The 13,064-nt window shown below is 54.2% G+C and overlaps 1 protein-coding gene across 1 annotated transcript in view; it reads left to right on the top strand.

The window, feature by feature from the left end:
- Positions 1-13,064, top strand: part of LOC104162440 (disabled homolog 2-interacting protein-like) — a 30,247-nt gene that overhangs the window by 15,049 nt on the left and 2,134 nt on the right. The window contains exons 4-6 of the mRNA XM_009701159.1: positions 5,792-5,936; positions 8,287-8,431; positions 12,338-12,574. Coding sequence (XP_009699461.1) covers positions 5,792-5,936; positions 8,287-8,431; positions 12,338-12,574 — 527 coding nt within the window. The remainder of the gene's footprint in view (positions 1-5,791; positions 5,937-8,286; positions 8,432-12,337; positions 12,575-13,064) is intronic.

Raw genomic sequence — 13,064 nt, 5'->3', positions numbered from 1 at the left:
AAGGAGTTTATCTCCCTGATAATATTTTATAGCAGCCATAGGTGAGCTAATAAGGCTTTTAATCAGTTTTATGAGTACCCCCACCGTTTTTCCCCCTCTCCCTAAACACGGCGGTCAGGCTGGTTGAGAGGATGGAGAAAGCCGGTGAGCGGCAGTCGGAGGGATCAGGCTTCTGGCCATCAGGGTGACGTGCCGGTTCTTAGCCTCGTGTGTGGGACCCGGCCCCTCTGCCCTCATGGGGAGGTGGTGGTCGCTCAGTGTGTTATAGCCCTCACTTAGGTTTTCTTATTGAGGTGAGCAAAGTGATGGCCACAGATGCCTGTGCGTTAACCCTTGCATTGCCACTTCACCTCCTTTTCCCAAGGAGAAGTAGAGAATGCCAGAAGCGTCAAGGATGAGCTCTAGTGCTCACAGGAGGGAACATCACTACGTTTCCCAGCAGACAAGCGTCCAGCGCAGATCCTCAGAGGAACTGCGTGGTGGTGAAGAGTCGAGGACTGGCAGTTGGGGTCCTTGGTTTCGCACCGTCTGCCCAGGACCCAGTCGCTGCCCCTCCGCCGCTCTCCTTGCACAGCTCAGCCCCTTCGAGTGCCGCGTTTCTCTACCACCGCAGCGCTGACACGTAAGTGTGTCCTACCACTCGTCCACCTGTAACCCACAGCCCTACCAACCCCTGGTGTTTTTTACCTTTGCATAAAAGCCCAGCTGGACTCTGGGCTAGTCTTTGAAATAAGCAGTAATCTTATTACCTTTATCAATTCAATCCTCTTAAGGTTAAGTCAATCTTATTAATCAGGCTTGTGATGTGGAGAACCTTATTATTTCAAAGTCAATCTGCCCATCAGTCAGTTATGATATTGGGAGCAATCAGCTCTAGCCCAGAGGGGTGCATGACCCAAGCGGCGTCTGTGGGGCCGCGGGGCTCATCAGCCCCACGGCACCCCACGTGCTCCGGCTGTGGACACGTCCCTGAGAGTCTGGGACTGGAGGACCTTCCTCAGGATGGCGAGGTGCTAAATCCTTCCTGGGTGTGGACAGGGTATGTCCTGCAAGATTTGTGTTGCTTGTTGCCCCCCTTTGCCTAGGGGACACTCCTGCTCCCACCGCAGCCATGCCAGGCACCCGGCTGGCTCCGTCTTTCTGCCTCCTGGGCTGAGGAACTGGAGGGGGCAGGCACTGGCCAGTGACACCCCCCGCGCTCAGGGACTGGCACCTTGAACCCCTCCGGGACTGGGGTACTTGATATCAACAGACCCCTCCCCAGGCTGGCGTGGGCTTCCTTGGCACTGGCAAGTGCCAGCACTGGAAGTTTCAAGCGCTGCGGGTGCTCGGCCCCCCAGCCCGATGAGGGGTGCTGGTGCTCTGGGCAGGCAGGGCTGTCAGCTGCTGATCGGACGTGTGACTGAATTAGCTGTCTTCTCTGCTCTGGCTGCACCCCCTGTGGAGAAGCTTTTTCTTCCCATTTTTTGTGTTTGAGCAATGCAATTAGTCCGCTTCCTTGGCCCTATTGACACGGGCAATGAAAGATTGTTTTCTTGAGCAGATGTTGGTTTTTCTGTTGGTGGACTTCACTTTTCAGTGAACCTTTTCCAATTCAGGCCACCCCCAGGGCAGCTGGGCCCTGGGCCAGTGCTGATGCGGATGCCGGCTGACCCGGGCAGCAGGTTCAGACGGCCACCTGCGGGGACCTCGCCCGGAGCGGCGCAGGGCTGCAGCGTGCTCCTTTCCAGGGCATCGCCCCTGTTTCCGTATTCTCCTTCCAGCTTCCCCAGGCAAAGGTTTGGGGGATCCTCCACGGCAGCGTGAGGCAGTCCTGCTGCGAGATGGCTTACTTGGACGTCGTGAACTGCCGCACATGTGAGGGATGAGGCAGGGGTTAGGAGACGTTTCCTCGCTCGCGAGATGCTGTTTGGTTGTGGTTTGGGACAGGAGGATGAATTCACCCGGGTGGGGCAAGGGAGGTGGCATCTGAAGCTCAAGAGATGGAGACCCAGGGGAAATGGACATGTTTTTAGGCTTTACCTGAAAACCTAGGATTTACCTACAGGGAAATCAGGATGGAGACATTTGAGGGTCAGAGTGAGGGGCATGGAGCAAACCCAGGCTCTGGCCGGCTGCGGGAGGTGACACAGCCCGGGAGCTGCCAGCGCCGGGGCCAGCCATCCAGGGGATGCTGTGGCGGAGGGAGCAGGGAAATGAGCCGCAGAACAGCACAGGCTTTGCGTTGCGGGGCTGGCAGTGCTTCGTGGTGGGGTGTTTGAGCCCTGGGGTGATGCCGAGGACTCTGCCTGCTCCTGCCGGCTGCGGGGACTGGGCTGCCGCTGTTTTTTTTCCTGCGTGCATTTCTAGAGGGCCGGAGGAGCTGCCTTAGAATAGCACGTGCTGCTGTGGGCGCCTGCTTGGTTTATGTGAAAGGTGCTGGAAACCAGTACTGCCTTATGCTGTCATGCTCTGTATTTATTTATTTATGAATTGCTCTTCTTTATTGGCATATGTGCAGTGACTGAAGTTGCACAGGCTCAGCCGTGTCCAATCTGAAGCAAATATCCTTGAAATGAACAGGGGAGTAAGCCCAGAGAATGCTGCCACAGCCCTTAGTTTTTACTGTAGACCTTTTCCTTCCCCTCTCAACTCCAATGTAATGAAATAAAGCATCTTATTTTCTTCCATTGCCAGGAGCCCTAACTAAAAACAACCCCCTGCTGATCTCTGCTGCTCAGAAACAGGGAGTTTTATTGGCTTTAGTTATTGCATTTTATTCAGAGCCTTGTGTGTGGGTAAGTGAGGCCCCCGGAGGGATTCGACAAGTATTTGCATTCCATTTGTGTCTTCCGAGTGCGGGCTGCCGGCGTACTTAAGGCAGAGATACCAGACGTGTGATCCAGAGCTGATGTGGCTTTTTTGTGCGGAGGGAAGGCAAGATGTGGAAGATGGCCCTGGGAGAGGAATTGCAGGATGTCGTGGGAACTGACCCGTGGACGAGGCTCCTTTCCTGCGGCTCACAGAGCCCCGCTGGGCCGCCCAGAGCGGTCTCTGCAGAGGAACTCGCTCAAGGACGCTGGCTGTGGGTATTTTGGTCCCTGGTGTATGTTGGGCCCAGTTCGTACAGCCCCTTGAGATGCCTCCTGCAGCCTAGGGAGGCTGGACCTGCGGGGGGCGGTGAGAAGCCCTGGCCTGGGGGATGCTGTTGGGTGTCCTGGCTCTCGCCTCCGTCCCCTGGCCGGTAACAAGGCTGGATTCTGCCACGTTACGCCCCAGCTTTGGGTGCCACACCGCGATGGAGCTCCTTGGGATTTCAGCAGCTTTCCTTTCCACTTTGGAGACAAGGGGTCGTTTTCTCGGCTGTCGAGCTGCAGCGGCTCCGTAGGGGATAACGGCCGCAGCGGAGGTTTCAGCGGGATCTTCTCTGGCTTTGTGTTGAGTCCCACGGTGGAATTTTGCCTCATTTTAAATTCTAGTGAATTCTGTAGGTCAGCTAAAATCATCAAAATTCACATTATTGCTGGCTAAAACTTGGCCCCTGGGTTTCCACCGCTCGGCAGCCCTGGCTCGCAGCTGGGTTGTGCGTTGCAGCTTGGCCCCACGTCCCACGGCAGCCAGTCGTCGGCCGACAAGAGGGGGGAAAAAGCAAACTCTTGGCTAGGAGAAGCTGTAAAACTCAGTGTTCCTGAGATAATTAGTATGTTGGGAAAGTGACAGGAGAGAGAATCAAGCAAAGCCAAGGTCAGCGGCTGCTAATTAAGAACCAGCACCTTGTGTCAGCCTGAGCTGTGGCTTGGAATTGAAACGTACCCCGGGAGAGACCCGGGAAGATAAAGGTGATAGAGTTACCCAGATAGCAGCTAACGGGATTTGAGCAGGGGTTTAACGTTTCATTCCAGCTCAGCTGATAAAAGGGCAAAATGAGAGAAAATAGTGGGAGGAGGCGTGTGCTTTGCATCCAGCAGGGATTTTTGCCTCTGCAGCTGCCGGAGCATTGCAGATGTACCGGGATCTGAGGAAGGGATCTGGCTAAAGAAATAAAGGACGTGACTTTTTCTTTTTTCCCCAAAGCTCCTCCTCTGGCTTTTTTGGAGGCTCTTCTAGGAAGGTCACGGCAGCACGTTGGTCCCAGTCAAAGTCTTGTGGGAAGGCGGGAGGGATGGGGCCGTCGGGTGCTGCGGAGGTGCCAGCCTTCCCCCCTCCTCCCCTCTTCTCAGGTGAGGCGTACCTGCCTGCTGCCTGGAGTTGCCTTTGTCTGGGACAGAAGCGCAGTCGTGAACGGCCTCCGGAATAAATTATTTGGGTCTGGAATGGGCCACCGCTGGGTTCAGGTGGAGCTCTTTGTTGAACCTTGATTAAACTTTCAATGCAGAGAGGTCCATATGAAAAACAAAGTGGAGCTAAGTGCCTCTCTTGCAAATCTCCCGGCCAGCTGCTGGCAAGGAGTGGGACCTGAGTGTCCCCTCTCCCGAGCCTGGGTGGGAGCGGGCTGGGTCACGGCCACAGTGCTTTGGGGGGCTCTGGGAGCTGCGCTTTGCTTGGGGACGGCAAGGACGGGACCTGGGTCTCTGCACGGCAGCTCTGAGGGGCTCCTGCTGCCCCTGCCAGGAGCGGCTTACAGCTGGTACGGTCCTGACAAGTGAAGGAGAATTTCTTAGTGAAAGGTTATCACTGAGGAGATTATTTTCCTTTAGAGGAAGGCAGTTTAAAAAAGGTGCCCTTGGTTGTAGAAATGAATTTGTATGTCAACACCTCTCTGTCTCCTGCATGGGGACACAGTAAGCGGTTTAATGCCGGTGCCAGCAGCCTGTTTCCCGTTGTCCTCCGGGGAGTGGTGCTGGGTGGGAGGAGGTCGGCCCTCAGCACCCAGCACAGCGAGGAGCTGGGCAGGGGCCCAGAGCTGCTTTTCCCATTAGCAGTGCAGAGAGAAGCTGAATATGTGTTAGCATTAAAAACTGCATGGCATTTCTCCTGCATTAACGCTAGCTACAGCCCACTAAATATTACACCACGTAGTGGATTTTCAGCAGAATGCGTGGGGAGCTGTGGGACCCTCTCTGAGCAGTTAACGCTGTTGCTGAAGCGGACGCGGAGCTCGGTCCGAAGTGCTGTTCTCCTTTTAGGATTTGCAGTTCAGTAGCCCGGACTGATGCATGGAGCAGCTGTCAGCACGCGGTCTGCTCCTGCTCGCCCCTTCCATTGCTCCGCAGCAGAGAGGATTATAAAATTGCATGGTCTTTGGTTGTGTGCACATCAGACCAAAGATGTGCCCAAAATGTGCGCTGTGGCAGTGCTGTTTATTTCCACGAACACTAAGGAAATAGGACATTTGAGCGTCTTGGGGCACATTACAGGCTTGATTCTCAGCCATTAACTGTGGGGCACAGCTCATGGCATCTCAGTACTCCCCTGTTTTGCAACCAGTGCCGTTAGACCCCAACTGCAGCCACGTTTAACAGCGAAGAAAGTGTTTGACCCACAAAATGTGAGGCTGATATGAGACCCAGGTGAAACCGCCACTGATGGAGAAGGAAATGTGGTGCAAGTCTGGAATGAATCATTTTTTGGGGTGCAAAAGTTGTGACTCTCCAGAGGTTTATTTCTCCTCTTACCCCTGTGAGGTGGGAGAAAGAGGAGGGAAGTCGGGCTGGTGGTAAGGCAGCGTGCGCACACAGGATCACCCGCAGCACCTCCGCTCCCTCTTGTGTCTTACGAAGGTGAGACCTCTCTGGAGAAGGGGAGGCTGCCTGCTCTGCTGAACAAAGCATGTGTCAGTGCGTGGTGACCCACCATGGGCTTTGCTTTCCAGGATTTCTTGACTGACCTGATGATGTCTGAAGTTGATCGCTGTGGTGAGAATGAGCATCTCATTTTCAGGGAGAATACACTGGCCACCAAAGCAATCGAAGAATACCTGAAGCTGGTGGGGCAGAAATACTTGCAAGATGCCTTAGGTACGTACAGAGCGTTGGCAAGTCTCACCCGGAGAAGTCCTCCAGAGCCTCAGGGTGCTCTGCGTGGTGGAGACCATCAGCTGAGCCCTGATGGCTGCCGGGGGCACCAGCGTTTACCTGCCGGGGGCCTTCTCTGGCAGCAGGGTCCCAGCCTGGGGCACAGCCGCGGCCGCAGCGAGCAGCTCTCTGCTCCCAGGTGAAGGTCACCGCTGAGTTAGCGCTTTAATCTGCTTTCAGAGAAGATAACAAATTAATATTTGAAGGCATTATGCTGCCTGCCAAGTCTTCTGTCTCGGCACTGGCAGTGTTACGGAGGCTGTTTGAATCCTTCCCTGATTGCACACCCCCGCCAGAGACGCTCCCCCGGTTCCTCGCAGCGCTGGTGAGTCAGATGAAATCTCCCAAGCTACAGTGATGAGCGTTGCCTCCCAGATCGTGCTGGGAGCCCTCCTGATGGTGTTTTTTAAGTGCTGGCTATGTTTATGGCTCCAAAAATATTTCTCTTGATGCAAATGAAAATAATTAGAGCTTCTGCTTCTGGGCAGGTCAGGAAGGAACTGCTGTGTTGCTGTGCGCAGCCAGCACAGCACGAGGCTGGGGAGAGGCTGCCTTTGAAGCATCATGTCTGAACCTCGGCCGAGGGCGGCTAGATTGGATCCACATCCTAGCAGTACGATCTGCAGAGCTGCTATTGAAGTGTTCATTTTTCAGTATGTTGGGTTCCTGCTAGTGGATTTGGGTAATTTTAGCAAGGAGCAAAGAAGCGTAAATACTTTATTAATAGTAATAATGACAACGTTGCAGGAAGGGGAGATCGTTGAGCAAATTCAGTCAAACCAACAGATAGCCCACATGAATAGGGAACAGAATATTATTTATTTCTGCCTTGTAATGCTTTCTGGTTGAAGGCAGGTCTGTAAGTAGATTACCTCATAAAATTTCTAAAAAGCCAAGAGATTAATGAAGGCAGAGAATTTTGAAATATTCCCCTTTCAGGGCTCAATGCAAATGCTGCCAAGCCAGCTCCGTCTAGTACAGGAGGAGCCTGCGGTTCTTGCTCGCTGTTCGGGGCGCTGATTCTGTGTAGACCTTTTATCAGTGAAATGATTCATCTGTGTCAGAAGGTAACACAATACGGCATAGCACATTCCTTTAAACCGTGAAGCAGAAGCAAGTAATAGGGCCGGATAATAACAGCAGGCATCACCTGCAGGCGAGCAGAGAGGCTCCAGAGCTCCCTGACAGAGCTGAGAATACATTGGAGAGGCTCTCCAGTACGTAATTAAAATCTGTTTTGGCAATAGGGGAGGAATGCAGACGAGAATGGACAAAAAACAGGATGATGGGAAAAGCCAAAACGGTCAGGAATTAGGAGATGAGCAAACCAACTGGAATTAGAAGAAAACCAAAGCAAACCTTTCTCCCAGAACGTCACCCTGCCCTGCAGGTCCCTAGCTGAACACTGCCTCTTAATCCCCGTTATCCCGTCCCTTGGTCTCCCCAGCCACTGCTGCGGGCTAACTGGGGTGGACGACTGCCCTAACTGGGATGGACGACTGCCACCCCCCCCAGCTGGGCACTGTCGAGGCGGTGGGAAGCACTCAGCCCGGGCGGCAGGGGTCTGTGCCCGGGTGCCCCGGGGTGAAAGGTGCCATGAGAGTGAGGAGCTGGCAAAGCAGGCCCATGGTGTGAGTCTCGGCAAGGGTGAGGAGAAGCCAGGCAGCAAACAGGAGTGCAGGGAGACTCCGAGAAATATTTTAATTTAATTTTGTGTGATGTTCAGCTCAAAATAAACCAAGTAAATTGTTTCTTTCCTTTAATTACCTCTTTCTCCTGTGAATCAGACTGGCCAGCGCCAGGGCACAGTCTGCAGTAGCAGGCCCTCCTACAAATAATTACAGAACTTGCCAGCATACTTCCTACTGGATTAGCCCGAGGGAGCGTCTCTGGAGCTGGTGGAATGGGGTTCGAGGCAGGCTGAGGAAGCGGGAGTTTTGGCAGCAGAGTTCTGATGCAATAGCCCATAGCCACAGAGGCAGAGCTGCCAACTGGGAAAGAGGGATGAAACGTGCTCCTCAGGAGTCCGGCTGCCTTTCTGCAGGGTGTGCTGTGCTGTTTTATGAGCTCCCAAGGCAGTGCCGGCTGCTTCTGGGTCCGCTCGGAGATCCTGAGAGCTGGCTGGGGCCCAGCCTGCCCGGGAGCCACGGCCGCCTGCTCTCGTACCCGGCATCTGTTCAGCCCGTGTGATGGGGGCAGGTCCCTGCTCGGGCACTGGGGCTTACGAACAGAATTGCTTGAAGGCTGCACCTCTCACGTCTCCAAAACCCGTCACCAACTGTCTGTTTTACAGGGGAGTTTATCAAGGCGCTGTACGAATCAGATGAAAACTGTGAGGTGGATCCCAGTAAGTGTTCTTCTTCGGACCTTCCTGAACATCAGAGCAACCTGAAGATGTGCTGCGAGCTGGCCTTCTGCAAAATCATCAACTCCTACTGGTGGGTATCCCGCGAGTGTCACTCCCCTCCGCCCACGCTCAGCTAGTGCAGAGGCACAGGGGTGCAGCTGCAGGGGACAAGGGTGACAGCGGTCCATCTTCAGGCTGTTGGTGCCTGTCCCTTAGCTGTGCTGACGGACAGCTTGTCAGAGAGCTTTGGAGGGAGAGCTCCGAGGCCCTGCCCGCGTCCTGCGGCAACATCAGGGAGTCCTGGAAGTCCAGGAGCAAGGGTGAGGATGGCCAGGGGGTGAGAGAGCAGCTCCCACTCAGCCAGCGTTTGGAGTATCTGCTGTGGGGGTGCGACAGCCTCACTGATTCTCTGTCACCCTTGTTTTCAGTGGGTGCTGAAGGTTTACTCACACACAGACACGAGGACAGGGCAGTGGCCTCAAGGAACATGGAATTCCTTTGCCGGTGTGACCAATTCAGAGAGGGACTTGATGCCAACTGTATGTGAAAGTCTGGAGTAAAAGGCAGAAATGCAGGTCCTGGGTCTCCTACCTGTGTCACGATTCAGTCTGGATCAGAGTGACGGACTCTGCCTGTCTCCCCAGAGCATCAGGAGAAGTTTTGCAGTCCTGTCTGTGGCACTCCTCCTGCCTGCAAGGAAGCTGCAGGAGCACAGGGAGCTTTTGTTCAGGCAGATGTTCTCTTGCTGCAAAGTGCTGGAGCCCAGGAGGATGCTGCTGGTACTCCTGGGTCGCTGTTTGGCTCACCATCCTGCGTTCCTCTGGGTTAACCCCTCTCTCTCCCAGCCCTGGGATGCTTGCTGAGGCAGAGATGGGGAGCCCATTGCCTCCTTGGCCCAAGGCCTGGTATGCAGTTTGAGGCATTTCCCAGTTATTTGTTCTCAGGGTAAAGGTTCTGGCAGCTAGTTGGGACAGGCCCGAATATGCAAAATTGATTGGAGTAAGGCAGTTGTAGCTTGTTGTGGAGGTGGCTGTCACGCGTGGCTGTGCTCCTGGTGTTACCTGCTGCTCAGCCCTGGGGACTGGGAGCCAGCAGTCCGTGGGTCTGTTGCAGATGCTGCCTGCAAAGATGACCTGAAAGGGGAAGAAAATGGGCTTGTGACTCTCTTTACTTGGAGAAATAAAAATACTTTCTTTCCGATTCTTGCTCATTTACCCAGAGACTCTTGTGCTGATCATATGAGAGAATGATAATTTTTTGTGTTACTGCTGGATTTGCAGTCTTCCTGCTTAAAGTCTGGGCTTAATTTTTATTAATGTGTTTAGTAGCAACACTGTTGTTGCAAAACATCAACCAAGAATAATATTGGAGGAAGGAAGTCTTTGATAATAAGGATGTCTCCTTTTCTCTGCTATTCCAGCTGCTGTGTTGAGGTCTGAAAATTCATTATATGTAATCTCCCAGGATACTGAGTGTGCCCTCCTGCAAGCCCAAGAAGGGAATTGCTTTTCCTTATGCTGCTCAGGGAGAGAACAAGCAGCGAGAGGTGCACTCGGTCTTCCCATATCTACCACAAACAAGCAAAGGGCAGATTTCTTTACAGGTATCCTGTGCCTTATCCTGGGCCAATGAGTAGCTCTTCGACTCAGGAATGGTGTTTACCTGCCCTCCCAGGAGGGATTCACTGCTTTCACTCACCAGTGGATTGTAATTGTTTGAATTAGTATCTTCCTAAAAACACCCAAAGCAGCACTGAAAGGTCACGCTAAAAACAGGCTTGAAAAGTGACCTAAGGGAAGTCAGGAGTGCACAGGACCTTTGTTCTCCAGTCCTGCTTTTCCAAGGAAGGCTGGAGCAGCTGAGCTGCTACTCTGAGCGGTTCCCCCTCGGTCCTTTGTGCTCAGCGGTTCTTGGGGATTAATTGGGCTGATGAGTGTTCGGGATTGGCCAAGGTATCCTGACAGCTAACGATTTTGCTTTAAATAGAGTGCCAGAGTGTGCATGCTCATCTGCCGGAGAGAGTCAGAGAGAGGAAAGAGGTTTACAATAACTGAAAATTGTTATAATTATGACATAATTTGGACATCTGGAAAGTTTCAGTGTAAGCAGAATTTCAGCATGTGGAAGCTCGTTACTGGAAAGTTGGGTAATGAATTACGGGCCCGTTTGTCACATAAAGCCGGCTAACTGAATTCCATCCGCTGTTACACAATTAAACTTTTATGGTCTCCCAGCCTGTGACGGTGAACAGTACTCACGGGCTGTATGCAGCCGGTGCATACATTTTCAAGGGTTTACTTCCCAGTAACCGTACAACCTGTCCTGATCATTCAAGCCTTAAATTGCTTAAAGGATTCTCTGTTTCTGGGCAAATACCATGAAGTAAAAGGGCTTTGTCCAATTGTGTGGATCAAGCCAAAGACAGAGGAGAATTTATCCAGCCAAAGACGTTGGCTAACGTTATTTATAAAGCACACGAGTGTGAAAGCATGAAGCCAGCACGGCGCAGAAGCTGAACGTGATGGCAGCGTTTGCCAAGCGCTTCCGTGGAGTGTCACCGGCCGTGTCAGGAGGTCGGAGAGAAACCTGGAAAACCTGGAGTGCAGCTACGTGGGCCTCTGTGTGCAGCAGTGCTGTGCTGAGTGGGCTGCCTGGGGTGGGGAGTGCGTGGCGGGGGGCCCACTGGCTGGGATTCACAGCAGCAGCCCCAGACCCAGGGACAGCGTGCATGGACGGGTTCTTTGCTCCGAGTGCTCCTCTCTTTCGGAGCCTCTCACCTGGTTCTTGCAGCTGCTGGACAGGGGATGGTGGCTCTGGCCATGCGACTGCCATGGTTTTCTCTTCTTCCCAACTTGTGTGAGGTTCAGCCGCAGGGCAGTCAGTCCCAGAGAGGGGGGCAGGCCAGAGCTGACAGTGCTTTGCTTCTCCCAGATAGTCCCTGCAGCAAAACTGGGACACTGTCCTCTGAAATGGCTGTTTGTTAAGGAGATTTATGGCCTAAAATGGAGTCTGACCCCTCTTCAGCCTGCTTTTGTACCATCCAGCTCTGTCCATAAACAGCTCTGGTTTTGAAACGCAGACGGTGGTTGCTGGCCAGGGCAGCCTCCGGGGCGGATGGAGAGCTGTGTACCGGGGTCCCAGGGGACCAGCGCCAGCGCGGTGGGACCCATTGCCAGCCCTGTCCCGTTGGTGGGAGTATCCAGCTGAATAAATAACACATGCTGGGAACAGGATAAGGTGGGAGCAGGGAGCTGGGGCGGGCCGAGCAGAAACAGGCAGCAAGTTCCCTGGCGATAAGGGCTGTGCAGTGAGCGTCTGCTGGACCCGGGGGAGTTCTGGTATCCGGGAAAGCCAGGCTGAGGTCTGTGCACTTACAGGGCTGGAGTAGCTCCGCTGTGGCTCTGCGTTTGTACTAGTGACAGTGGGATTTGATCCAGGTGCTTGGACAGGAGTATTAGAATTTGCACAGCCCTCCCTCCAAGCACCAACTGTGCCGGTGACCCCAGTACTGCTGGTGTTTCTGCCGAGGGGGTCCCACGATGCCGTTTCTTCAGGAGACACTCTCCGCCTTGGTGGCTGAGCTTCCCCCCGGTTCGAAGTGCCCCGTGACGCAGCCAGCTGGCTTGCGATGAGCTCCTTTGCACAGTCTGTTTGATACCTCTGGCTTCCCTGTTGTCTGGGGTTTTGGCACCCAGCACAACCAGGAACGTCAGTCTGATGAAAGCTGCTTCTCTTACAACTTTACGGAGCGGCTTTGCTTTTTCCTGTGCGATTTGAGTCTCTTGATAGACACTCTGCAAAAAAAAGGACGAGAGCCTGTGACTGGTGTAGGTAGCAGTGCTGCTGTGGATCAACAGCGTGAGAGGGCTCTACCGTTGTACAGGTCTGGGTGTCGTGTCCCACTGCGCATACGCCCCGTGTTTAGTCACTGCTCTGTGGCGCTTTGAATGCCTTGGCCTTGAACTTCCCATCCCTGCGTGTCCATCTCTCGTTTCAGTGTCTTCCCAAGGGAGCTCAAAGAAGTTTTTGCCTCATGGAGACAGGAATGCAGCAACCGAGGCCGCCCGGACATCAGCGAGCGACTGATCAGTGCCTCCCTGTTCCTCCGGTTCCTCTGTCCGGCCATCATGTCCCCGTCCCTCTTCAGTCTCCTGCAGGAGTACCCGGATGACCGCACTGCACGCACTTTGACCCTCATTGCCAAGGTCACCCAGAACCTCGCCAACTTCGCCAAGTAAGCCGGGGTGCGGGAGCAGGAGAGGGCAGGTCTGGAGAGCGGGAAGGAAACTCCGTAGGCAGAGCCACGGCGCCGGCACCAGGAGTCCCACGCTGGCCGCTCCTTTCCTCAGGGGAAAGGGCCTGTTTGTTTCCTCTTGGCTTTTCCCCCCGCGTCTCTCTGGGACCCGTTCCCTCACTGTCGGGTCGGGGAGATCATTTAAGTTTCCAAAACAGGACATGTTTTATGAGCAGGGAAGCAGGCGGTTTGGAGCAGAGAGCCGAGCAGGCAGGGTGGCGGCGGGAAGGCCCCGGCACAGCCAGGCGCTTTGTCCGGTGTCGGCTGTGTGGGGCAGGGCCCTGCCTGCCTCCCGTCGGAGGCACCAGCGGGGCCAGAACCCAAACGGCCGCCGTGGTGTGCGTGGCTCAGGGGCTGCCCTGTCCTGTGAGTGCTGGGACCTTCCCTGCCGTTCAAATGCCGTTGTCTGAACTGGGAAGGTCTGAAAAGA

This window comes from Cariama cristata, unplaced genomic scaffold (assembly GCF_000690535.1).
Source record: "Cariama cristata isolate BGI_N322 unplaced genomic scaffold, ASM69053v1 scaffold10825, whole genome shotgun sequence".
Taxonomy (NCBI): domain Eukaryota; kingdom Metazoa; phylum Chordata; class Aves; order Cariamiformes; family Cariamidae; genus Cariama; species Cariama cristata.
The sequence above is the reverse complement of the archived record's forward strand: the minus strand, read 5'-3'. Positions and strand labels throughout refer to the sequence as shown.